The sequence below is a fragment of the Elgaria multicarinata genome, chromosome 6, assembly GCF_023053635.1.
Source record: "Elgaria multicarinata webbii isolate HBS135686 ecotype San Diego chromosome 6, rElgMul1.1.pri, whole genome shotgun sequence".
NCBI classification, from domain to species: domain Eukaryota; kingdom Metazoa; phylum Chordata; class Lepidosauria; order Squamata; family Anguidae; genus Elgaria; species Elgaria multicarinata.
Window position 1 is genome coordinate 120721725 of NC_086176.1, and position 26599 is coordinate 120748323.

The following is a 26599-nucleotide window of genomic DNA, read 5'->3' on the forward strand; positions in this document are numbered from 1 at the left end:
GAAAATTCCAACTGCCAGCATGGCTAGCTCAGGACCAAGTCATCAAGATTTCCTGTGCATCTAAATGCGTTTGGCAAGCCACAGAATAGCTGCTCCAAATAGAATAGGTGTAGCAGGGCTTCAGGGAGAATATATTTAGACAGAGAAAACATTACAGAACTGTAGGGCAGGTTAACGTGAGACAGCTCTGCCATGGATGACCACCGGTCTGCAAACAGTATAGAGGACAGAAGAACTGCTGTCTTTCACTTCTTCAGAAAAATTGTTTTTCCACATTGCAGTAAGTGCATTCAAAAATAGAAGGCGGGATCCCAAGTAACGACACCTGTGCATTTCAAGCAGCTGGACCAGCATCAAATGTGTCACCTGAGAACTAACAGGTCAAAAGAACAAAGAAGTGAGCTTCACCCAGCAACAGAAAGATGGCACCAAGATACGGGGACTCCAAGAGATATAGACTATACTGAAGAGAGCTAACCAACACACTCATCACTGACAATCTACTTGCCAGTTACCTTTGTGCCCCAAGTCAATCAGATACACTTCACAAGACTTTAAAAGGAGCATGATGGCCAGGCTCTTGCTTCCACCTCACACTTCTTGCCAAATTACATCAATGAGGCTTTCAGCTGACAGACAGGAGCACTCAGCAGTTCAAAGAAGCTTCCAGTACGGATTAGTAAAGCAATACTGGTGGCAGCATACCCCTGGGGACTCAGCAGGCCAACACCTACCTATTTGGAGAAACTGAACTGGCTTTAGGTAGGAAAATTAGAGGAAGCAGGAGCAAGACTTCTACTGTAAGCTGTTTTCCAAAGCAATGCAATGGGGGCAGGGCTAAGTTTTCATGGGGGAATATTTTAAGGATGTAAGAGCAGATTTGGGGGCCATAGTTCAGTGACAGAGCACAAGCTTGGCAAGCAAAATGTCCCAGGTCCAGCGCCTAGCATCTCCAGGTAGGGCTAGGAAAGACTCTTGTCTGAGAGCTGCTGGCAGTCATCTGGTTCATCATAAGCCAGATGAACCAATGGTCGGACCTCAGTATAAGGCCACTTTTTATGACCCCCACCCTCCTTCTCCAGCAGCTGCTTCAATTTCCTTTAAAAAAAATTTTTTTTAAAAAAAGACAGCCAAATCAGAGTGAAGGCAGGAAGTATTTGTTAACTCAGAATAGGCTTCTTGACAATGCCATGTAGTCAGTTAGATTTGGCTTTATGATGTCAAATCAGAGTAAGGGTAATACTTCTTTGCCCTTTCTCTAAACAAGCAATCTTTTGAGCTCCATTTTTGCCAAACAACCAAAACTGGGAGGGTGTATTTTTGTAGGAGGCAATGTCTTGTGAAATGCCCCCCCTCTAACTCTATGGTATTTAAGAACCTGGAATCCCCTTTTCCGTTAAAAAGGTCAATTAAGGGTGTAATTCTATGCACACTTATTTGGGAATAAGCCCCACTGAACTGTGTAGACATGTATAGGATTGCATTGTAACTTGCTTTCTAATACCAGCCAATGGGGCTCAAGCAGTATTGTGAAGAGCCTAACCAGCACATGAGGTATGAACCATTCATGTGTAGCTAGTTCCAGTTAATTTAACAATTAAGCTCAGGGAGTGGTGTACAGTACTGAGTTCTTACTGCTGGTATCCCATGACGGCTGCCACTGCCAAAGATTTGCATGTTAAGCACATGTTTGTTGGCAGTGAACATGTTAACATACTTACTAGCAAGCTGGTAGGCCCCACGGGGCAGGATGTGTTTTTCTAAGTGGAGCAGGTGCAAGTTTCAAGATACACAGTTCTACTGCAATACAATGGGAGATGGCCAACTTGAGTACATACTCCATTGGGCCAATCCACCAGGGATTCTGGCTTAGAAGTACCTGGCAAAAACAGCAATGCCAGTTACACTGCCAGAAGCTGAGGAAACATGAAAGGCTGCAAGACAAAGCCTTGGAGTCCCGAAAACAGAGCATTCTTGGCAGGACTGCTTGGCTTCTCCCAAGTATGGTTTATCAAACACTGCACAGGCACGTGGACTGTGGCTTAAAAGATGAGGTAGGGAGGGAAAGATAAGCAAACACCAGTCTCTGATAAGTAAATTCCTTCATAGGCTAATCTAATGATGAACCAATGAAAATGATCGCTAAGTTAGCAACTGACAAATAAGAGCATCATAGAATCATAGAACAGCAGAGTTGGAAGGGGCCTACAAGGCCATCGAGTCCAACCCCCTGCTCAACGCAGGAATCCACCCTAAAGCATCCCTGACAGATGGTTGTCCAGCTGCCTCTTGAAGGCCTCTAGTGTGGGAGAGCCCACAACCTCCCTAGGTCACTGATTCCATTGTCGTACTGCTCTAACAGTCAGGAAGTTTTTCCTGATGTCCAGCTGGACATCAGGAACCCCAAGCGGTCCCTTGGGTAGCCTCTTTTGAGTCATTTTGAGACAAAAGAGCACAAGAGTTTCTTCCTGGACAGGAATTTTTAATGTTTACCATTTTTAACTGTTGTAAACCGCCCAGAGAGCTTCGGCTGTGGGGCAGTTTATAAATGTAATAAATAAATAAATAAATAAAGGAGAGTCCTAAGAAAGGGCTAATAAAATAACCTGTTGGTTGGTTTATTATGGTTTTCATTTTTGTGAACCGCCCAGAGAGCTTCAGCTATCGAGTGGTATAAAAATGTAATCAATCAATAAATAAATACATGTTCCTTGCTGAAGAGGTGTGTGTGCATGTGTGCCTGCCATTCTAAGGAATGTCGCTCAGGTGGACCCTTTCTTCTTCATAGCTCCTGAACTTGCCACTGTTTTCCGAGGGAGTTGGACTCGATGGCCTTAAAGGCCCCTTCCAATTCTACTCTCCTATGATTCTACGACCCCTGGTAACCTGCGCCTGGTTTACGCGAATAGTGGGCGCTGCTTCCCATTGCCAGAGTCTAGAGACACGTAGGCCCTCTCCAGCATGTGATCATGGTGTCTCCCCTGCCAGGTAAGTGGCCCGCCTAGACTACCACCACGGGCAGGCTTGGCAGGATTAGAACCCCGTCCTTCTCCCCCCCCCCACTCCCCCCCCCAGCTAAGGCGTCGTGCCCAGCAGCAGGCCAAACGTCTGGCCTCGCCGACGCAAGCCAGGTGGGAGGCCGGCCGGCCGGCACAGCAGGGCCGCTCGCCCACCCACCATTTTGTCCCGTCCCCTCCCCGCCCCCAATGACTCTACAGATCTGGAGCAGGAAGTGGCCTCGTGGAGGAAGCGCCGCTACCGGCTCCTTCCCCTGCAGCGCCGCAAGGGCCGGGCCGGGCCGGGCCGGGCGTGCTGCGGGCCCAGAACCGCGCCACAAGGGCACGACACCCCCCCCCGACACCCCCTGCCCCAGTAGGGGTAGCAGTAGCACTGCTCGTAGTAACAGAGCCGCCGCCGCCCCCCACTTATCGGGGAAGGCTCGCAGAGCAGCAACCCCCCTCCCCAGTCACCCACCCGGGAGGGGGGTAGTTCGTTCACCCCAGAGACGCGCCGGCCTCACCTCCCCCCCGAACACAAGAGGAAAGGGGGGGTCGCGGGGGCGCCCAGGGACAACGGGGGGAGGGGAAATGCCCCCCTCAGGGAAGAGGAGGCAGCTGTGGGGCGACTGAGGGGATGAAGGGGGCGACACCTGGGTGGGGGGAGGGGAGGGGAGGGGGTGTCGTTCCCTCTCCCCTCCTCCCCACCCCCGGCCAAGGATGAAAGGGCGGCGGCGGGGGAGGCCTGGCCTAGCCTGGCGTCGCCTCAGCCGGCGGCCGCGGGGGTTGAGGGGGGGCGCGGGCCGTGTCAGGCGCTTCCCCGGCACTCACTCGGCTCCCGAAGCCATGGCGGACAAGGCTCGGCTGCAGCGGTGTGGGTCGGTGGCTCGGCTGGGGCGCCGCTCGCTCGCTCTCTGCTGCTACGTCCGTCCGTCCGCCGCTGAGCCGCTCGCTGGATTTCCCCTCACAGATCAACGCCGACTCATTCGAAGTGACGCTCCGCCCGGCTCGCTAGGCCGCACTCTGCCTGGCAACAGGTGGCGCTTCAGCCAATCAGAAAAATAGAGCCGACGTCGCTCGGCCAATCGGAAGAGGGCGAAAATTCCTACCGGCTTCAACTAATCGAGAAGCAGCTTCATCCGGGAAGCAGGTCCACCCGACGACAAGTGGACCAACCAGAAAAATTCGCCAATGCCAGAGCGGGGAATAAAGATTTCAGGGGAAAGCTCCGCCCACATTCCATTTCTGCCTAACAACGCAGTGTTGATTGGGCTAGGTCACAAGCGCAAACGGCACGTTGGAACCAATCGAAAATCGAAAACTAAATGAGTGACAACAGGGCAGCCATTGAAGAGGAGCTCTGCGCGACCCGTACTGCGGACTTCGAGCAGAGCCGCAGGGCAAACCGTCCGTGGGAGTGGGCGGAGCGACCCCGGAAGCAGTTTCTTGCCCGGAGCTTTCCAGGCCGTATGACGTCATAATAGGAGGCGAGTGTGTTTCTGAGCACACGCAGAGTGCTCTGCGGCCTGCTCCTTTCCCTGCCCGCCTCGCAGCCCTGGCCAAGTTCCCAATCTCTTTAAAAGGAGGCATGATAGGAGGTGTACAAAATTTTGCCTGGTGTGGAGAATGCGGATGGGGAGACATTTTTCTCCCTCTCTCAAAATACATTTATTTATTTATTTATTTAGAATATTTATATACCGCTCCCCATTGAAAAATTTCTGAGCGGTGTACAAGATAAAATGAAAATAAAAACAGAAAACAGTTAAAATTTAAAAGAAGCAAAAGCAGAGATTCAAGGCTGCATATTAAGGAAAGGCTTCTTGGAATAAAGAAGAAAATACTAGAACCCAAAGGGGTCATCATCCCATGAAGCTGATGGGTGGGAGATCCGGGACAGATAAATCTCCAGGCTGCCCAGTTCTTTCTCTCTCTTCATAGGGCTTTGTTTCCAGACCCCTGATCATCCTGCCTGTCCTTCTTGTATTGTGGAGCCCAGAACTGGACGCAATACTCTAGATGAGGCCCAACCAGAGCTGAATAGAGAGGAACCAGTACCTCACGTGATTTGGAAGCTATACTTCTATTAATGCAGCCCAAAATAGCGTTTGCATTTCTTGCAGCCATATCACACTGTTGGCTCATATTCAGCTTGTGATCTACAATTCCAAGATCCTTCTCGTTTGTAGTATTGCTGAGCCAAGTATCCCCCATCTTGTAACTGTGCATTTGGTTTCTTTTTCCTAGATGTAGAACTTGGCATTTATCCCTATTAAATTTCATTCTGTTGTTTTCAGCCCAGCACTCCAGCCTATCAAGATCACTCTGAAGTTTGTTTCTGTCTTCCAGGGCATTAGCTATCCCACCCAATTTGGTGTCATCTGCAAATTTGATAAGCTTCGGCTATTGGGCGGTATAAAAATGTAATAAATAAAAATAATATAATAAATAAATAAGCGTTCCCTGCTTATATCTGAGCTAGGAGCAGCATCTGAACATGTCTCCTAGTCCCTCTTAGTCCCTACTGTGTTCCCAAGCCCAGTGAAGCTCACTGGCCATGGAATGGGTTGCAGATGTAACACAGCTACTTCTGGATTCAAGTTCTCCCCGAAGGGCTGTCAGGGTGCAACATCAAGCCTGCAATTTATCAGAGAGGACAACAGAAAATGATGCCCTTCCGTTTGTCCTGCTGCCTGGCCTCCAACAACCACCAGCCACTCTTCATGGGAAGAAGAAACCCTTCTATCAGCCTGATTTGACCTATATGTATTATGTATTTCTTTTGTAAGGCACCTTGAGATGTTCTGCTGGAAAAGAAAGGTTGCATATAAATATAATAAATCAGCCAACGAAAACGCCATGATTGGTTCTTCCCCTGCACAGCTGCTGTGGGAATGACCTAAGTGCAATGTCACCATTTGCAGGTCACAGTGCTGCCGCTATGGACGGGGAGCCGGTGCAGAATCACAGAATCATAGAATCATAGAATAGCAGAGTTGGAAGGGGCCTACAAGGCCATCGAGTCCAACCCCCTGCTCAATGCAGGAATCCACCCTAAAGCATCCCTGACAGATGGTTGTCCAGCTGCCTCTTGAATGCCTCTAGTGTGGGAGAGCCCACAACCTCCCTAGGTAGCTGATTCCATTGTCGCACTGCTCTAACAGTCAGGAAGTTTTTCCTGATGTCCAGCTGGAATCTGGCTTCCTTTAACTTGAGCCCGTTATTCCGTGTCCTGCACTCTGGGAGGATCGAGAAGAGATCCTGGCCCTCCTCTGTGTGACAACCTTTTAAGTATTTGAAGACTGCTATCATGTCTCCCCTCAATCTTCTCTTCTCCAGGCTAAACATGCCCAGTTCTTTCAGTCTCTCTTCATAGGGCTTTGTTTCTAGACCTCTGATCATCCTGGTTGCCCTCTTCTGAACACGCTCCAGCTTGTCTGCGTCCTTCTTGAATTGTGGAGCCCAGAACTGGACGCAATACTCTAGATGAGGCCTAACCAGGGCCGAATAGAGAGGAACCAGTACCTCACGTGATTTGGAAGCTATACTTCTATTAATGCAGCCCAAAATACCATTGGCCTTTCTTGCAGCCATATCGCACTGTTGGCTCATATTCAGCTTGTGATCTACAACAATTCCAAGATCTTTCTCGTTTGTAGTATTGCTGAGCCAAGTGTCCCCCATCTTGTAACTGTGCATTTGGTTTCTATTCCCTAAATGTAGAACTTGGCATTTATCCCTATTAAATTTCATTCTGTTGTTTTCAGCCCAGCACTCCAGCCTATCAAGATCACTTTGAAGTTTGTTTCTGTCTTCCAGGGTATTAGCTATCCCACCCAATTTTGTGTCATCTGCAAATTTGATCAGCGTTCCCTGCACCTCCTCGTCCAAATCATTAATAAAAATGTTGAAGAGCACTGGGCCCAGGACTGAGCCCTGCGGCACCCCACTCGTTGCCTCTCCCCAGTTTGAGAAGGTTCCATTGATAAGTACTCTTTGAGTCCGATTCTGTAGCCAACTGTGGATCCACCTAATAGTTGTTCCATCTAGCCCACTTTTAGCTAGTTTGTTAATCAGAATGTCATGTGGTACTTTGTCAAAAGCTTTGCTGAAGTCAAGATATATGACGTCCACAGCATTCCCACAGTCCACAAGGGAGGTTATCCTATCAAAAAATGAGATCAAATTAGTCTGACAGGATTTGTTCCTGTCAAATCCATGTTGGCTTCTAGTAATCACTGCATTGATTTCAAGGTGTTTACAGATTGACTTCTTTGTAATCTGCTCCAGAATTTTCCCAGGGATGGATGTCAGGCTGACTGGTCTGTAGTTCCCAGGTTCCTCCTTTTAGCCCTTTTTGAAGATAGGGACAACGTTAGCCCTCCTCCAGTCGTCCGGCACCTCACCCGTCTTCCATGATTTTGCAAAGATAATAGACAAAGGTTCTGAGAGTTCTTCTGAGAATGTCGCTTTGCCTCTGTGCCTGCACTAGAGACGTGCCGGTGATTGTGCTGACCTAGCAGTCATCTTACCAGGATTCTTAGGATCCTGCTTTTCCTTTCATCGCTGAGTAATCTTAGCTTGTCCTCACACACCTGGGATTAAGGAGGTCTAGCTTCAAAGCAGACTTGAACCCTGGCATCAAGTAATTCAGAATATTACACAGGGCAACCTTTGACAAGCAAGAGATGAGTTGTTAAAAAACAAAAAGCCAAGTACAGGCTTTAAAAATTCATAAGTACTCTGATGATCAGAAGAAAATCGCTTACCCATTAAATCTTTCAATAGGAAAGCTAAAGTAAAAGCTTTTGCCTTTCATGGCAGTTCCTGATGTTCCAGAGGAAAAAGCCACCCAGGCTCAGATGGGCAGGGAACAGCAGTTACTGCTGCAGCAGGGCCAGCTGGGAACTCCACAACCCCACCTGTGTGCTGCTGCTGCTGCTGCTAGAGCTTGTTGCTGTGTTCACGTTCCCCCCCTGTCTGTCCTTCATTCGATTGCCTTTCTTTTAAGCGCTAAGCAATAAGACTGATGGTGCCAAGGGCAGACGGATGAGCTACTTCCTTCTGAAAGGCAGGCAGAGGGAACAAAAAGGCAGAGCAGGACAGAGGAAAAGAGGATCTAGGGCTCCCTTTTGCTTCAGGAATTGTTTGATTCCCCCACAAGGCCCTTTTCCCAAGAAGAGAAAAGGGCAGTGGAGCGCTTTCACTTCCACGGTTTCTGTAGGGTTTTGTTTTGCCACTGCCTGAACCCGGGTCACTCACCATATTTCTCTGAGATGGAACCAGGTAAGAGGAGAAACAGAACATGTCTGTCCCTCATTCTGTAAATATCTAAACGAACAAAAGTTTTTTTATATATATAAGTTTTACTACATGGGAGAAAAATATGTCAAGGCTTCTACAATGCTCTCACATCCTTTCCACTAGGAAAAGGGTCATTTTTGTAACCCATCAGTGAGTCCAATGGAAACATCCCCTCTTTTGTCCAGTCGTCTGAAGGGAAGGCGGGCAAAGGCAGAGCAGCAGCTCTAGGGCCCCTGGCTGCCTCCCGCAAGACAGCACTCCATGTTCCTGGCGAGGGATTCCATGTGAGGAAAAGTCATTTGTTTCATACATGAAAGTAGGTATAACGGGAAGGTCCTGAAACATAAGAGAGAGAAAATCAGTGTTGATTGTGGTCCACTAAAGCAGACATAGGCAGGTTGTGATATAAGAGAGGGCTACAGGCTGGGGGCGCGGGGAGAGAGCAGGACTGAGCTCAGGATGTTCTATGTTAAGGCAAAGAGAGAGGGGAGGAGGGCCCTGACACGTTCCAAGCAGCAAGAACAAGGCCCACTCGCCACAGCTGGAGCCGCCTTTGCAGCCAAGCCAAGGGCAGGAGTTCTGCTTAGCTGGCAAGTCTTGGCCCACACGACCTTCCCCGTTCCCATGGGGGTGGGGAGTGGAGTGTGTGAGGTCAGGCGCTGCAAGGGCTTCAAATGCAGCAGTGGCAGAAGGGTAGTTTTCTCCATTGTTAGGAGGACTACAGCAGTTAAGGCGGTCTGATTTCTGACACAGATATTTTACTTCCGCTAATGCAGACAATGATTCCAAAGACATTCTTTCAGAGAGAGAGAAAAAAGCACATCAGCAGTTGGATGCACAAGGTGTGTGCATGGGGGGGGCGGGGGGCGGAGGGTGCACGTGGGTGGGTGTGGGGCTGTACAGAAGTCAAGACAGGCACCTGTGTCCAGCTATAGATGCCGTTCTTTTATAGCCACATCCGCTGAGCGCTACAGCTCCTCAATGCAAGGCTATCAAAACTGGCACAGCTTCTGTGGACGTTTGAAACCATAAGAACATCAGAGCCTGAAGCTGTAGCAGACCGAGGGTTCCTCTAGCCCAGCACTCTGTCAGCCGGGGGCCCACAGGCAGGACACGGGTGCAACCAGTGGGCAGAAAACCAGGAAATACAGTGGGAACAGAGAGACGCGTTTCCCACATTTGGATTCTGCTTGTCTTTAAAGCACAACTGTGAGCTCCAGGGTCAAGCACAAAGGGGACATCCTGAGACTCTCCATGTATCTTTGTCCAAAATAGAAATTTCTATGTTTGCAAGGAGAGGTTTCTATGGATAGGCAAAGAGAAAAGGGTTTGGAAAAACGCTGACTGTGTCCACTGAGGGATTGAGGCACCCCTTTGAAGACTCTTGCGGAACGGCTAATAGAGGACTCAGAAAGCTGCGCCTCTTTCTAACCCTGGATCTGGGGCCTCCACCTTTTGGGGCCCCGTCAGCACATTTGGGAATTTGAGAAACTGCTGAGGGCGGCACTGCAAAATGGTTCCCAACAGAGAACGCCACTAATGAGAGAACGGCTAAACTGGGCATGTTTAGCCTGGAGAAGAGAAGATTGAGGGGAGACATGATAGCACTCTTCAAATACTTAAAAGGTTGTCACACAGAGGAGGGCCAGGATCTCTTCTTGATCCTCCCAGAGTGCAGGACACGGAATAACGGGCTCAAGTTAAAGGAAGCCAGATTCCGGCTGGACATCAGAAAAAACTTCCTGACTGTTAGAGCAGTGCGACAATGGAATCAGCTACCTAGGGAGGTTGTGGGCTCTCCCACACTAGAGGCATTCAAGAGGCAGCTGGACAACCATCTGTCAGGGATGCTTTAGGTGGATTCCTGCATTGAGCAGGGGGTTGGACTCGATGGCCTTGTAGGCCCCTTCCAACTCTGCTATTCTATGATTCTATGATTCTAATCACGTAACAGCCCAGAAACTGAGCACAAGCAGAGGGAAAGTCTGAACTCCAAAGCCAATCCACGTGTTTGACCCCACGGAAAAACAACAAAATACCCATTTAAGGTTACAATTCTATGCTTACATGGAACATAATGGGAATTACTTCTCAGCAGACCTATATAGGATTACTCTGCTCATCCTAGCCATATGCACAGCTTTCCCCAAAGGAAAGGAAAGAACATTCCCCACCTCGACCCCAGGTGCTGGGAGTGGGGAGAGAGAACAAATGGGAAAGGTCTCTGTTGGCAGAAGGTTGGGTGGAGCCAGGAAGCCACTGTTTCCCTTTTTTTCCCCCTGCCCACCCCCTAAACAGCTGATCAGCTGAACATGAAGAGCACGGTGTGTTAACATTTTTCAAGTTTTTAAAATTATAAACATTTCTGCTGAAGGCGGCAGGGAGTGGAAAGCTTCGTGAAGGCCCTGCCCTAGCCGTTGCTGACGGCAGCTGGCCCAGGCAGGGCAGGCGCCAAAGGCTGAGGTCAGCTATTTGGGACAGAGAGCTGAAGCAAGCAGCTGGAACTCAACGGATTCCTCCTCCCATGTGCACGGCACTCCCCCACCCTTGCCTGCAGCTCCTATGTTCAGGGCGCAAGGACGCATTCAGCAGCCTGCACGGCCCACACCTTTCTGCCTTCTCCTCCGTGGACGCAGGGACTGAGTGGAACTTCTGCCAGTGTGCAGCTGCTTCCTGCCTTCGGTCCAGCTGCCAGAGGGTGTGAAGCAGATACAAGTTGGCCGTGGGGTCACCTGCACAGCACAAAGGAAGAGATCTGCTCAGAGCGGGCCTCAGCACCCGTTGGGGCTCTTAGGTGAGAGTCCAAAATGCTCTTGCCTCCCTCCCGCTGGATCCCGTCTCACATGTCCCAATGGCCTCCTTCACCCTGTGCATTCTGTGGGCACCAAGAAACTCCAAACCCAGCGCCCTACGTTACGGAGGTTACCTCGCTTGTATAGCAATGCTTAGTCTGCATAATTTATTCTGCCTGCTCTGAGGAACATGCAGGCTACACCATTGAGGGGAGACATGAGAGCACTCTTCAAATACTTGAAAGGTTGTCACACAGAGGAGGGCCCGGATCTCTTCTCGATCCTCCCAGAGTGCAGGACACGGAATAACGGGCTCAAGTTAAAGGAAGCCGGATTCCGGCTGGACATCAGGAAAAACTTCCTGACTGTTAGAGCAGTACGACAATGGAATCAGTGACCTAGGGAGGTTGTGGGCTCTCCCACACTGGGGGCCTTCAAGAGGCAGCTGGACAGCCACCTGTCAGGGATGCTTTAGGGTGGATTCCTGCATTGAGCAGGGGGTTGGACTCGATGGCCTTGTAGGCCCCTTCCAACTCTGCTATTCTATGATTCTGTGATTCTCTCTACTGCATCTGTCAAAGAATTCCAGGCGGATGCTACCTGGACAGATGTGCAAGCTGTGCTGGAAATCCATCAAGGCTTCTTTGTCCCGCTCCAGCCCCAGGAACTGGGTCCCTCGTGCGGTCAAGGCCAGCTGCCTGATTTGGGAAAGCACCTTTGCTTCCATTTGCTCAGTTTCCTCCTCGGTGCTGCTTCCTGCTAGAGAAAGAATATCGCTGGTCATTGAGCATCAGCCATGAGCACAAGGGAAGCCAACAGAAACAAAGGCCGTTTCCCAGCTCTGTCCTTCGCCCCTGGCAGGGGCCTGCTAGCTCCAAACGCAGCAAGGGACTAAGGTGCGAACACCAGGGAACACTAGGAGTGTTCCAGGGGGCACCGTCTCTGTGAACAACAGAGATAGGAAGAGGGGAGGCGCTTGTCGAAACAGTCAGGGAAACTGAAACAGAAACCTCTCGATTGTAAGGCAGACACAGACCATTTCTCCAGATCAGCCAGACTTCACCTTCTGGTGTCACAAAAGGACCAATCCAGTCTCACTGCATCATCATCTTGGAATGCCAGGTGACATGAGGTGCCTGATTCATTCCCAGCATCTGGCAACAGTACGTTCTGTTTAGCCCTGCAAAACATTTCCTTCCAGCCGAGAAGGAAGCAGCAAGAAACAGGTAGTAGTACCTTGGTCCATACCTGTGTTCTCAAAATGGACTCTTAGGAGATCATTAAGACACCTGTTGGGGAGGAATCAAAGCAGAATCATTTCAGTGCTGCCTGAAGAAAGGGACGGGTTGCGTGTTTCTACCTGCCCACAACCAGATGACTCAAGTATAGAATTTCATCTCGAAATTAGATTGTAAGCCTCTAGGCAGGGTAGCGCTGTTTCATTTGTATATTTTGTACAGCACCAAGTACATTGTTGGTGCTATATTAATAAATAATAAATAATAATAATAGTAATAGTAATAATAATAGTAATAATAATAATAATAATAATAATAATAATAATAATAATAATAATACAGCCTGGCACCAAAGTCACTATGCTGTGGATCTCCCCTTATTTTTTAAAAAATAAATGTTTCTACTTCTCCAAGCTGCAAAGATAACTCAGAGGTAGAAGCAGGATGTTCTGCACTCTGCATAGCTCCTTGTCAAACTCCATGGCAAGCAGAAGGAAAAGATTGTGCAACGCTGCAGAGGTTATTCATGTTGCCAAACCTGGGTTAACTTAGGACACAGTTTAGGCATCTTGAGCGCTGAACATACGCAGACTTCCTTGAAAGACACATCCCTGCATATTCAGGGGAGGTCTCTGGCCAAGCAGAATCAAGGCTGCATCCAATGGGGCAGATTCTCTCACACAGCTTATGGGCAATCCCCACTCCAACAAGGGACTGACCCGTCTACCCTGGATCACAAGCTGGGAGCCCTGAGCTCAAATTACCTGCTCAAGAGGCTTATGGATTCCTTGACTTCTCCTAGCCTGGCCCATGCCCAGCCCTGGAGCAAATAGGCCCCCGCCCGCCAAAGGACACAGCGCAGGCTCTCCCTCTTCCGCTCCGTGATGACATCAGGAGACTTTGCCAAGGGGGACCCTGCCGTCTCCGAGGTGTTCTCTTCGGCACAGGCGCCCAGCTCAATTCGCAGCCGCTCAGGGACCAGCTCACTCGTTCGGGTGACCACCTCCTCACACACCGCCACGGCGTCTTGATGCCTGGCCAGCTCCTGCAGGGCTGAGGCAGCTTCCAAGAACACCTCAGGGATCCTGGGCAAGGCTGGATACAGCCCCTGGAGAGAGGAAGGAGAGCCCCCAGGATCAGCATCTGGTGTGCCTTCAGTCAGCCACATGACCCAGAGATCTGAGTACCACAGTTCACGGGAGATGTGAGAAAGAAGAGTTCTGAAGAACCTGTGCGGGCTCCACTGTCAGTGCCCCAGGCCACCATCAGCCACTGAAAGCACCCAAGAAGGACGCAGACAAGCGGGAGCGTGTTCAGAGGAGGGCAACCAGGTTGATCAGGGGTCTGGAAACAAAGCCCTAGGAAGAGAGACTGAAAGAACTGGGCCTGTTTAGCCTGGAGAAGAGAAGATGGAGGGGAGACATGAGAGCACTCTTCAAATACTTGAAAGGTTGTCACACAGAGGAGGGCCAGGATCTCTTCTCGATCCCCCCAGAGTGCAGGACACGGAATAACGGGCTCAAGTTAAAGAAAGCCAGATTCCGTCTGGACATCAGGAAAAACTTCCTGACTGTTAGAGCAGTATGACAATGGAATCAGTTACCCAGGGAGGTGGTGGGCTCTCCCACACTAGAGGCCTTCAAGAGGCAGCTGGACAAGCATCTGTCAGGGATGCTTTAGGGTGGATTCCTGCATTGGGCAGGGGGTTGGACTCGATGGCCTTATAGGCCCCTTCCAACTCTGCTATTCTATGATTCTACCCAAGTCACTGAGCTAGCAACTCACAGGTGACACACCTGGGCAAAAGAACATCCTCATTCCTTCTCTCTGTTGATGGGATTTGACTTGGCTGTGGGTTCTAACTTCCAAACCTGAGAGGTAGGACCAGTTGCAAATAGGTTGGAGAAAAATCAATGATGTTAAAAAAAATCGATTTCTTTTATTTAAATTTTTTAAAAATAAAATGCTTTTTGAGGAAAAATCTATCTAAAGACAGTTTTCTATTTAAGATACATTATAGTCCAAAGGTTATTCATCATGAAATAAGGATTAGTTTTTAATTATGTAGCATGAGGCTGTTTAAATTTTTTGGTAAATGAATTCTATTAATCCATTCACAATGTCATGACCTTCCAGAGTTTTCTGTAAGATTATTTTTCTTCTTCCAATAAAGTACAGCAGAAAAGTTGTCCAAATATGAATGATTAACCTATTAAACTGGAGATAGATAATTATGAAATTATTGCGAGGTGAAACATGATGTGTTTCTAATAGTATAACCAAATCAGTATTTTTTTGATATAACTGTAAAACTAATCTGAAAAGTTGCTATTCTAAAAATGAAATCTTTATCTGGTTGTAAATATTAAGATTATACCAGCAAGAATGGGTCTTTGGTAACTCTGAGTTGTGTGGAATATAGCGAGGAAGAGTGCATTTTGGGGTGGGGGAGCCACATGATAAAATCGAGTCTTTCTGAGTAGTGATTTAAATGAAATCCACCTTGGTTGCAAGCCACCTTTTCACAGAATCCTAGAATAGCAGAGTTGGAAGGGGCCTACAAGGCCATCGAGTCCAACCCCCTGCTCAATGCAGGAATCCTGCATTTTCTTCTACCACAACTCACAGGAAGACAACACTCGTAGCTGGGTCATGTGAGAATTCAAGATTATGGTCTGTACCAAAACCAGCCCTCCTGCGCCCCGGTTCAGCCATGCCTCTCCCCTCCCAACCATCAGTCATGTGATGGTTTCCCCGGACTTAGTGCAGTTTTTTCAGCACTCCAAAAAAGGCTGAAATGCCTCTCTAAGGCGGAGTTACCGGCACGAAGAGCTTTAAGCCAATGCGTGCTGGTATTTTGTGCCCCTCCCACCACTAGACCACAGCCCTCAAGAGCTTCTCCAAAACAGGACTTGGCCCTTAGGCTGAAATGGCTCCACTGCCCTCGCCTGCACCTGCGGAGGAGGAGGGGCCCTTTCCAGAGCTTCCTCTCCTCTCTTACGGCTGGGGCAGAATGCCAAACGCCAGGCTAGGCACAAGAACGAAGCTGGCTCCAAGAACGAAGCAGAGAGCTGTTCAGAAATATTGAGGCACCGTGCAAGCCCTCGGGTTTCCGAGGTTGCCCAGTCAGTCAGCCTCGGAAAGTGGCCGGCTACCACTCGGGCTGGGTAAACAGAAGAAAAGGGAATCTGGGCCAGGGCTATTTCAACGGCTCAAAACTCTGGGGCAGGAGGAGGAGGAGGCCAAGCAGAAGCACAGGATAAAAGCCTGGAAGCTCAGAGGAGAAAGACAAAGCAGAAGCAGCAAAGAGGCCCAGGAGGCGTGGATGGAAAGCACACCAGGCACGGGGAACAAAGACCAGCAGCAGGTACAGAAAGGGGAGGCAGGAAGGGAGAGGGGTCAGTGGGCTTAGGAGGAGGCCAAGAGGCTGAGGCGGAGGGCCAGCTGCTAGGAATGCTAAGAGAGCTGCAAGTACAGACAGGAAAGCACAAGGCCAAGAGGCCAAGAGGAGATTTCCCCACCTCCATAGCAAACTCAGTACCAGATCACCCTCACCCCACAACCACTTACCTACGCTATGCACCACTATGTAGGCATTCATCTGATCCTGCAGCTATTTGCCTGTACTGCAGCACTGGCCCCCACCCTGGCCCTGCAGCTGCTTACCCAGCATCTGGGCAGTCCTTCTGGTTCTACAGATAAATAGCCCTATTAACCAGTATGCATTCACCCTGGCCCTGCAGCTACTTGCCTCACTTCGTGAGTCTTCAACTTGCTTCTGCATCTACTTACCATACTACTCCGGGTGCACTCCACCTTATCCTGCATCTACTTACCATACTACTCCGGGTGCACTCCACCTTATCCTGCAGCTACTTACCATACTACTCCGGGTGCACTCCACCTTATCCTGCATCTACTTACCATACTACTCCGGGTGCACTCCACCTTATCCTGCATCTACTTACCATACTACTCCGGGTGCACTCCACCTTATCCTGCATCTACTTAACATACTACTCCGGGTACACTCCACCTTATCCTGCAGCTACTTATCGTACTACTCCAGGTGCACTTCACCTTATCCTGCAGCTACTTACCATACTACTCCGGGTGCACTCTACCTGAGCCCTAAGAAAGGAGTCTCTTCCTGCAACTACCAACTTGAATGATCCTGTGCTGTAACAAGGATTAATGAAGTCTAGAGCTGCTGTATTTACATTGTCATGTCTTTCCTTCAGGTGGAAAACAAGGGAATTGACATATCCCCACAACGCAAGGGGCACCCCATGTGAGAAACTGCCAGTTGCTTTTCAAATTTAATGGAACCTAGAATTAACTAGCTGTGATTTTACTGATCAGGAATGTAAACCTTAAGATTATCTCACCAAGGCCGTTCACATAACCAGAGAGCAAGGTGAAGCTTGCAAAATATGAAGGACTTCTAAAAGCAAATGTAAAACAGCCCATCGAAATCCATTTAAATAAATGTTAAACTGAGAACTTCGTAAGCACTTCACCTTTATGCCAGGATGTCAGGTTGAGCTGGTGGAGTATTCCATTTGTGTTAGTTTCTTTAGCTACCATTTTTAATGCACCTGTTTAAATGAATTTTCACTGGGCTAATTACATTTGTCTTTTTATTTATTATTAAACCATTCAATACTAACCGTTGAATGTGGGTAAGGTTTTATATCTGTGCAAACAAATCAACAAAATCAGTGAAGTCACGAAGAATTAAATAGCTGCAAAGTGCCCACCTGCTTAAGAGGCCCTTCCTGTAAGAGAGCCAGAAGATCCAGGTAGTGCTCCACAGCCTCACCTGCCCTGCAGGAGAAAGGACAAGTCAACAGGAGTCACAGGGAGGCCCCACGAGCCTCTTATCTAGGGCGCCTGACCAGCTCTTTCATCCCACCCAGCCCCTGGGCTCTTTTGAGGTATGTTCATGGGCTGCTGGTAAGGAATTTCCTTCTACCAAAGGACTGGCCTGCAAGCGATTTGAGACTCCTGAGGAAAGTTCTGTCGAGAAGATCAAGGCCAACCACCCACCTCCATCCCACGTATGCCACAGAAAGGATGGCGCTCACCTCCCTGCTTGGAGGCACCTCTGGGCCAGCACATATTTCACTTCTGCTGGACGGTTCTGAACAAAGAAAGCAGCCAGTGTTGGTGCGCAGATGAGGAGCTCCGTTTGGATTAGGAAATGCGGGTTGACGGACACCGTAGTTGCTTGCACAGGGCCGTCGAGAGCCTGGGCGGAGACGTGGGGAAACAGGAAACACTCTGCTCCTAATCAGGCAGGATGGAGTAATGCAGCCAGGCAGGGGAGCGGCACTGACCAGCTCCCCTCCTGCTCTTTTCAGGAGGGGCGGACGGGAAGGGGGCAGACCCCGGCCTCCCAGAAGGGGTGGAGAAGTCCAAAAAGAATGACTGCGCCTTGTAGCCCAATACTGTGCCCATATCCACTAGACCGACTGTCCCCAGCCAGCTTCCAAGTCAAGAGGATGAGGAATTAAGTAAGAAGAAGCTCGTCCAGCAATCCCCTCCCTCCCTCAGCAGCACAGCCATGCAGCCCATGGGCTTCATCAAACAGGGGCTGCAAGGCACTTAGACAGACCTGATAAAGCAGCACCAGGGCCTCCAGCTCGGCATCCAAGAGCCCCAGCTGGCGGTACAACAAGGCTGCTTGGTACAAGGCCGGGAGGAAAGTGAAATCCACCTGCAGGGCTCGTTTCAGGTGCTGGATGGCCATCTGCGGCTTGCCCTGGCGTGGAGAGAAACGTAGGCAGCATGGAGCAGCCTGCCTGAGGAAAGCATGGCTAGACCCAAAGGGGCATCACTGCAGCCCAGCGCCTTGGTCTGTCTTCTATATCCAGAGATGGCTGACATGACTCCAAGAATGTTCTGCTTCTCCCCATCAACATGCAGCGTACGTTGTGTGTTAAATAAGCAGTTTCACTGATCCGTCAAAAGCTAATTCTTGGTTAGAAGTTGAGGGTTAAGCCCAAGAAAAGATTTATTGTTGCTTAGTAGTTCATCAACTTCAATCACTAAAAATACATCTAAACGTTTTGACTGCTTAGCAAGGTAAGTGATGTAGAAGACAGGAAAATAAGACTAATTTCCTATTGCCATGCATCGTGAGACACACGTTTCTTTTCTCTTTATAAACAATAAAAAGCGTGTCTGCAATTAGGATGCTTAGCTATGAGTAAATTCTGCCTGGTTCTACTGAAGTCTTGGCTTCTTTTGTGCTTAATAAATCAAGCTGAGTCTTTCTGTCTTGGGTTAGCAATCCCTAAAAGAATACAGGAGGACGGTGTCCCAGGGTGATGGGTACGAAGGACGAGATCAACATGCCGCTTCCGTTGTGGCGCTTGGAATCCCTCGGCCCCAGAGACGAAACCACTGGCCGTCCCACATCAAAGCCAGCTAATCTGTCGTATCAGCAACACCTTCCTCTCCCGTCCTCCTAGGCTACACCACCTCATGACCATCTGGCGAACACACAACCAATATATCCCTACCATTTTCTGGTTGCAGCATCCCATTAAGGTGAAGATCTGGGCAAGGACTCGTTTAGAACATCGCCCGGCAGCAGCTGCTTGGAGGAGGGCAAGAGCCGCAGGGAGACTGCCAGCTTCCAGTTCCTGAAAACCTAAAACAAGCAGGGAGATCTCAAACTTGCTCCCACCTCAGCAGTGCAGGAAGAGGGGTCTGCTTGAGGCAGGACCGGTGAAACTCCTATCACAAGGATCCTATAAGAGCAATTGCTGGCCAACTCAGTTTCTCCAGGTGGCTATCAGCCTGGGCTTTACTGGATCCTATCTGTGGTGGAAGTGACTTCCTTCCCTGCATCCCATTTCAATGCCTACAATCCGCCCAGAGCGACCTCTTCACAACAGCCGCTCGATCCTGGCAGGTGCTTCCTATGACGGAACTGCCTTCTTCTGAAGATTTTCCAGAGCCACAGCATCACCCAGAAGTAATGCCAGATCTTTTGTTCAGGCTCGTACTTGGCTCTTGATTTCAAACACACAAGTGTTCCATGTATTTTATTATTATTAAAAGGTTTAAAAGGTCTTAATGAAAAAAGCACTATAACGGTGGAACCAATGACCAAGTGACTCTCGCTCTCTCTATGTCAAGCAGGGGTTGGACTAGATGACCTACAAGGGCCTCTACAATGGTGTGATTCTGTTATCCAGCCTGAGCCCATAAGACAGGCTGGGAAGTCATTTTAAAAAGCGAATCCAACTTCCAACGGACCAGAGCAACTAGGAGTGCTACAGTTTTGTTATAACCCAAGACCATCCCGTCTTTTTTCTCACAGGCAAAATAAAAGCACCCCTCCTGCATTAAATCTGTCTTTGCCCACTGGGCCTCTGCCTCATTGACGCTGCCGACAGGTCCCTTTTGCCTCCAAAATCTGTGGGAGTTTTACTGGCAGGAGGAGGAGCAGCAGCTTCAGGGGAGAGGCTACGAAGGAGGAAGCTTATCGGAGCAGCAGGGCATGCGGAGAAAGGGCAACATCAGCCCTACCTTGCAGGAAGGCAGCGGACGTCCACAGAATATCTTTCAGGTCTCGGACGTTCTGCGCTACGAGGGGACCCGATTCCCCCACATCATGGGGATGCCACGTCTGGAGCAGTGAGAGGAGGTTGTTCTGACAGCCATGGAAAGGAGAAGGCCTCAGGCTCTGGGAAAGACATAACCAATGAGGCAAGGTCAGGAGCCCTAGAACACTGTAAAGACTAACCAATTTCTCATGCAATTCCAGATCCATCCCTACAGGAGTGGCTCAGAAGGGAGACTGGAAAGAGAAAACCAAGCCCTCCTCAAAGTATGACCCAGTAACCTGGCTTTATAGTAGAACGGCATAAGCACTGAGCACATGGGGCTGTTCACCCTGCCCCCCCACCCCACTCCCAGCCCCCTTTACATTCATGTGCTTTTCAGATTTATTTATTATTTATTTATTTAGAATATTTATATACCGCTCCCCATTGAAAAATTTCGGAGCGGTGTACAAGATAAAATGAAAATAAAAACAGAATAAAACAGTTAAAACAAAATTTAAAAGAAGCAAAAACAGAGATCCAAGGCTGCATATTAAGGAAAGGCTTCTTGGAATAAAGATGTTTTCAGGAGGTGCTGAAAGGAGTACAAGGTTGGCGCCTGTCTGACCTCCAGAGGCAGGGAGTTCCACAGGAGGGGGGCCACCACGCTGAAGGCTCTTCATCTGGTGGATTCCAATCAGAGGATGGATCTAGGTGGAACCACCAGGAGCAGGCCCTCGGATGACCTCAGTGACCGGGCAGGTTGGTAAGGGAGAAGGCGCTCTCTCAGGTAGCCTATGGCCCTTGGGCTGCCTGCTGGGGTGTGAGGCAACCGAGGTCAAAGCATGGCTGATGCATGTCAGGACTACTTTTGTCAGAAATCCTGCCGAAACAGCGGTCCCAGGCTCAATCTTCCTGAGAAACAGCTTACTGCAGAGAGTAGTAACAGTCCAAACAATTTGCCGCAGAACTGCAGATCTTCTATTCATCAGCCAATGAGAAAATGGCAAGAAAGAAGGGAGTGAGCCCGGACTTAATAGGGGCGCTGTGCAGCCCCAGACCGCTGCCGCCTTACCTTGGCGCCACTCAGGAGCTGAAAGAGGCCTTCCGCGCTTCCTAGGCGGTTTGCTGCCAGCCAAAGTGCCCCCTGCAGGGCAGCCAGTCGATGCAGAGGACCCCTGAGCTCTTCCGGGGCCCCCTCCTGGAGCACTTTCTGCCAGCGATCCTCTGAGACGAGTCCCTGGGCAGACTCGGCACAAGCCTCCAGAACTAGCAGAGACAGACAGAGAACACCTGCTGAGTCCTGATCATCTTCCAAAGCGGGGGGTGGGAGGGTGGGGAGAGAAGTGCAACCGTGTTGAGTGCTCCCTCGTGTGGCTCGCACACTGAAGGGCCCAGGTTCCATCTACAGCCAGAGGCAGACCTGGAACCTAGAAGGAGAGTTCCCCTCCAAGCTCTGCATCCCAGCTGAAAACAGCGCAGGCAGCTCCGCCTTTCATCAGGGAGCCTCTGATGTTGGTCCTACTGTTGGTCCTTTGAATAGCAAAAGAAGGTTTCCTTACCCCTACTGAGCTCGTGGTCTATCATTGCCAATAGCTTTTCGCCAGAGTTGCTAGAGAGGTGGATGTCGAATAAGAGGGAATTGTAGAGGATGGCGAGCTCCAGTGGCAGAGCTGGAAGCACAGCCGGAAGCCCTGCAAGGACAGAGGCAAGAGCAAGTGGGGGAACCCAGAATACTTCTCAAGAGTGTGATCCAAGAGCAGCCCTTCCATCCCACACAGTGTCTCGGAGCCCCAAGGTCAGAGGGAGCAGGCTGTGCGGGCAGGGGGAGAGGAGCGGGCAGAGGCAATCCAGAGTCCAGCCCAGGCAAACTTTCGGGTTCCAAAGGCGGCAGGGAACACAAGGGAGGGCAGCAAGGGAGGATATGCACAAAACTGACGGACGCAAGGTCTGCCCTGGAAAGCACACTTGCCATGTTGCCTGCACATGGACAATTAGCTTGAGAACGGAGCTGGGGGGAACAAGCCCTGGCAGTTTAAAGCAGAGCAATTGGTGGGGTTGTTTATCACCCCACCCCCGGCAAACCACCTACCAGAAGTAGGGGAGGGGAAGGAACAGCAAGAAATCAGCATTCACTGCAGAAGCAGGTATATGTGTTTCTTGAGAGGAGAGGGAAGCCAGGCCTGCGGAGCCTCCTTGGATTCCACGCCCCCACAGGGACAACATGAGGCCGGGGACTCGGCCGGGGCAGGGTCCTTTCTGCATGCTGAGAGAGGCGGCACAGAACTCTGCCTCTCTCAGCCGGCACAGAGGTAAACAAGACGGGCAGGGTGGGCAACAGCGGGTGCGGGATCCATCCGACAGAGTCCAGTGGGGCAATTCACACACACACACAACGCTCACTTAAACTGCCCAGAGAGCTTCGGCTATGGGGCGGTATATAAATGTAATAAATAAATAAATAAATAAATGTTCCCCGGCTTTGATCTAAATAAATTAAGTAGCAGTTGACACTTTTCAGGCCGGCATAAGAAAGAGATTATCCGTACAAAATTAAGATACGCTCTTAGTCTGGATGGTGTTGAACAGTTTGGCCTGTCAAAGGCAAAGCAGAGCATACCCAGCCTGACCTCATGCTTATCCCCAGGAGGTTGCTGGCCGCTCTGGGTTGTGGGAGCCCCTGTGCCGAAGCAATAGGCAACGCTAAGGTTCCGCCCCACCTCTCTACTCAAGCTTCTGCCACCTCTAATGTCTTTGCCCACTCAGACAAGCCATTTTGAAAAACGAGTTGGTACACGGTTCTTTCCATTTTACTGTCAGAACAAGACTTGAGCTGGGAGGAACCCATAATCCTGACCACAAGCTCTATAGTGGATAAAAGGATATTCTTCCATTGAGAAGCAGACAGAGCGATTCCAGTACGGAAAGCCCCACAGCTCTCTGGCAAGAGCTGCCCCATACGTCCCTCTTTGCGCCAGAAAGGGCCCAAGGCAACAGGCAGGCCAGTTTTGCCCCTCTGAAGCTACCTTGGATTTTCTGCAACAGCTTGGTGAAGTCGAGCCGGCATTGCTGGGCTGTTTGTGTCACTGAACAGCCTGAGCCTGGAGACCGGGCCACCTGCCAGGAAAAACGCATGAGGGAATTTGAAATGCCCCATGCTGTGTCAATGCAATCACCAACACCAACACCACCCACAAGCAGAGCTGGTACAATGCATGGAAGCAGAGCAGCTACCTGTTACTCAGGTTTCTTTGGGGGATTCAAATAATAGAAGATTATAAGACAGGGATGGACAACCTGTGGCCCTAAGGATGTTTTGGCCTACTGCTCCCATGAGACCTAGCCAATATCATCAATGGTGAGGGTTGATGGGAGTTGTAGGCCAAACCTCTGGAGGGCAACGAATGGTCCAGACCTTCCAGAGGAGCTATGGAACAGAATGAGGGGAAACTTTGGTCAAGAGGAAGTCTGGCTCATGGCTTGGTTTGTCCTTCTTGAGGGCAGATATGAGCCTGGATGTTGATATACAAGAAGACAGAAAAACTGAAGCTAAGACAATGGACCTGTTCAGACGACACGCTAAGCCAAGGGTTGGCCGCTAACCTTTTTGCAGCAAGTGGTTAGTGAGTGCGTTTAAACCATGGCTATGTCGCCACCAGGGTTAGGAATGGTTCACACAACACGCTAAGCCATGTTTAGCTCAAAATGCTTCACCACCGTGGCTTAGCATGCCATTTGAACAGGATCATTGGATTGGTATTAGGAAGAAGATACAAAGTGTAGCACTCCCTATATCCAGTCACTCTGAGTGATCTCCATGGACCTTGACTTGGGAGCACGGCAGTCCCCTAAAACAATGGGAAACTACAGGTTTCGGGGGGGGGGGGCACACACAACATGTCATTCACCAATCCAGAACAAAATTTACAGGTGGCAACTGGGGAGAAGAAAAGACCAATCAGAAGGCAGGAAAAGTGAAGGGTGTCAGAGGATTGAAAAGCAATTGCACCTCAGTACTGGAGCTTTGCTGCTCCTCCTTTCTCACTTAATGTTACTTTTTGCTTGGCTTGAATTTCTTAGCAGGTCGTTGCTTGTTTTGGAGACTCTGGGATGCCCGCTTGCCTTTTTGACTTCTCTTTGAGAGAAGGGATTTCTTACTTTGCCCAGGTCCCTCCTGCCCGGCCTTTTCTGAGCCAGGCCTTTGGGCTACACACTTGGCTCAAGGACAACTTCAAACGGATTCAGCTTTTGTAAATATAAGATTACTTATTTTCATTTATGCTCTTGTGAGGCTCAGTCGGTACTTTACTTTTAAAAATTATTTTCTCAATAAATAATTGAGTTTTAAGTGGAAGTTTTAAGTTATTAGATTGTAAGCCTATGCGGCAGGGTCTTGCTATTTACTGTGTTATCTGTACAGCACCATGTACATCGATGGTGCTATATAAATAAATAATAATAATAATAATAATTAAGTGCACGCAACTGAGGACTTTATTGGTAACTGTTCGGTGGTTGTTGTTAATTTTGTGAGTGTAAATTTATTTATTTATTTATTTATTGCATTTTTATACCGCCCAATAGCCAAAGCTCTCTGGGCAGTTCACAAAAAAATTGCTCCTATCTCTATATCCTCATTGTACCATCTGATCCCTTAAGATTAGTTTTCTAGTGTTTCTCTGTATTTCCACTTTCCCAGTCAATCAAGCCTTGTATCTTTTTGTTCATTTATAGCAGGAGTGGGCAACTTGTGGCCTTCCAGATGTTTTGGCCTTCCAGCTGCCATCAGCCTTGGCCAGGGCGGAGTGGGGGGGGGGAGTGGGGGTCGCAGACCAAAACACCTGAGGGAGGGAGGGGCCACAGGTTGCCCACTCCCGATTTATACGGGCTGCTCTCCTACCCCACTGCAAGCTCTGCACGGCCCCATCATTTCCACTGAATAAATCATTCACGTTCATTTCATTTTCTGACTCTTGGCCCTGCCTGGTCGCCACCACCGGCTCACTGCGGGAGGAAGCTCAACAGAGCTGGAATCTGAACCTTGTTTTGGGCTCTCGGCAGGGAACTCCAGGAAGCAAAACCGGGCTCTGACTGTAGCAGGGCTTCCCCAGCCTGGGGCCCTCAGGAGGGTTGGGCTGCTGGCTGGGGATGATGGGAGTTGCAGGCCGAGCCCTCTGGAGGGGCCCAGTGCCGGCTGGGGATGATGGGAGCTGCAGGCCAAACCCTCCAGAGGGGCCCAGTGCCGGCTGGGGATGATGGGAGTTGCAGGCCGAGCCCTCCGGAGGGGCCCAGTGCCGGCTGGGGATGATGGGAGTTGCAGGCCGAGCCCTCCAGAGGAGCCCAGTGCCGGCTGGGGATGATGGGAGTTGCAGGCCGAGCCCCTCCACGAGGGGCCCCAATGCTGGCTGGGGATGATGGGAGTTGCAGGCCGAGCCCCTCCCCGAGGGGCCCCAATGCCGGCTGGGGATGATGGGCGGTGGTGCACTGCAGTGACGGCTGGGCCGCGGATCTCCCTTAGGGCCACCCTCCACCCGACGCTAGGTACCCTCCGCCAGCGCCGCGCCAGCCCGTCGTTCTCCTCCCGCCAAAGGTTCAAGCAGCTCCCGGCGCCGGCCATAGAGCAGGCCTCTCCGCCAACCCGGAAACCAGGCCGCGCCGCTCTGCCTTGATTGGCTGCGTCTCAGCGCGCTTGCCGCTCCTATTGGGCAACAGATCGGTTGCCATGCCTACCCCGGGCAGGCGGCAAAATCGAGTCGGGCCGCCAGGGAAGGCTCAACTACGGAAGCTCTCTTGGATCATACCCCCTCACAAAGCGGAACGACCCAGGTTCTCCCCGGCCGCCCGGCCTTGATTCCCGCGGTTAATTTGCCTGTCGGGAGCCACGCCCACGAAAGGGAGCCAATCCCTGGTGCCGCTGGCCAATGACAAGGAGGGGGCGGGGACTGCCCAGTGGGAATCAGCGCCAAGGCCTGGGGTCGCCGCGGCTCAGTGGCAGAGCACGTGATCTGCACGCCAGGGGCCGCAGGTTCGATCCCCGCTACCTCTGCTCCTCGCTCGGGTCGCTTTTTAAAAGGGCTTGAGGGAGGCACGGGCGGTGGCTGGCGCGCTCGTCCCACTGGAACCTTCCTGTTCAGAGGCAAGGCGCTGCTCCCCGGAGGCATCAGGCTGACCACCGCTGGAGGCAGGACGCTGGTGAAGCTCCCGTCAATATTAATAACAGCGTTCAAGCAGCCTTTCCTAGCCTGGTGCCAAATTATTGGACTACAACTCCCATCCCCCAGCCAATCGGAGATGGGACTTGTAGTCCAATGTACCTGGAGGGCCCCAGGCTGGGGAGCGCTACCTTAAAGCAAGCCCCCCCAACCCCCAGCAAGAAGTTCACACGGACCCATGATGCATCTTGACAGGGTCAGGGGTTGCCCTGGACAAAGCCCTCCAGAGGAAGGAACGAGAGGCACGGAGGGAAATGGTGCCAAGGGGGGGGCAGCCATTTGGAGAGCTCCCCTGGGGGTGAGGCACAGGTGTGTTGGTTCCACCTGCCAGGCTCCTGAGCCAACACATGGCAATACTTACTGCTTCAGACCATCCGTGGGCCCCAACCCTACTTCATCCGGGTCCCACCGCATCCTCCTCCTCCCGCATATTTCCTGCAGAACACATGCACGCACTCCAGCCCCAGCACAGCTCCTGCGCCATTTCCTCCCCAGTTC

At 50.5% G+C, this 26599-nt stretch overlaps 2 protein-coding genes across 5 annotated transcripts in view; both read right to left on the minus strand.

Annotated features, from left to right (window-relative positions):
* Window positions 1–26599, minus strand: part of LOC134400091 (transitional endoplasmic reticulum ATPase) — a 63333-nt gene that overhangs the window by 19359 nt on the left and 17375 nt on the right. Inside the window, exon 1 of one of the 2 annotated variants that reach the window (XM_063128363.1) lies at window positions 3828–4066. The exons of the other annotated variant lie outside the window; for it this stretch is intronic. Within the exon in view, the coding sequence (XP_062984433.1) occupies window positions 3828–3844 (17 nt within the window). The 5' untranslated portion in view covers window positions 3845–4066. Of the gene's footprint in view, window positions 1–3827; window positions 4067–26599 lie in introns of those variants that run through there. 2 annotated transcript variants of the gene reach the window in all.
* On the minus strand, window positions 8391–25582 carry FANCG (FA complementation group G). Of its 3 annotated transcripts, none has more exons than XM_063128370.1 (14): window positions 25435–25582; window positions 22916–23006; window positions 21452–21583; window positions 20965–21158; window positions 19873–20029; window positions 18858–18988; window positions 17948–18094; window positions 17418–17581; window positions 17091–17157; window positions 13095–13438; window positions 12341–12381; window positions 11693–11848; window positions 10909–11032; window positions 8391–8636 (listed from the first exon to the last, which is right to left on the minus strand). In XM_063128370.1, exons 1-14 carry the CDS (start codon window positions 25504–25506, stop codon window positions 8525–8527), a joined length of 1932 nt encoding a protein of 643 aa, XP_062984440.1. In that variant the 5' UTR covers window positions 25507–25582; the 3' UTR covers window positions 8391–8524. The 3 variants fall into 3 exon arrangements, 2 of the variants coding, with proteins under 2 accessions (XP_062984440.1, XP_062984438.1); XM_063128368.1 differs by having other exon boundaries at window positions 11693–11851; XR_010025563.1 differs by lacking the exons at window positions 8391–8636; window positions 10909–11032 and having other exon boundaries at window positions 11790–11848; window positions 12156–12381.

Bases quoted from the DNA above. Each gene is read 5' to 3' on its own strand.
- FANCG (XM_063128368.1), bottom strand. From the start codon at position 25,506: ATGGCCGGCGCCGGGAGCTGCTTGAACCTTTGGCGGGAGGAGAACGAC. The intron at 23,007-25,434 runs GTACCTAGCGTC...TTTTCCTGGCAG, and splicing joins TGGCGCGGCGCTGGCGGAGG to GTGGCCCGGTCTCCAGGCTC. The intron at 11,852-12,340 runs GTATGGACCAAG...TTCTTTCTCTAG, and splicing joins AGTCCATTTTGAGAACACAG to CAGGAAGCAGCACCGAGGAG.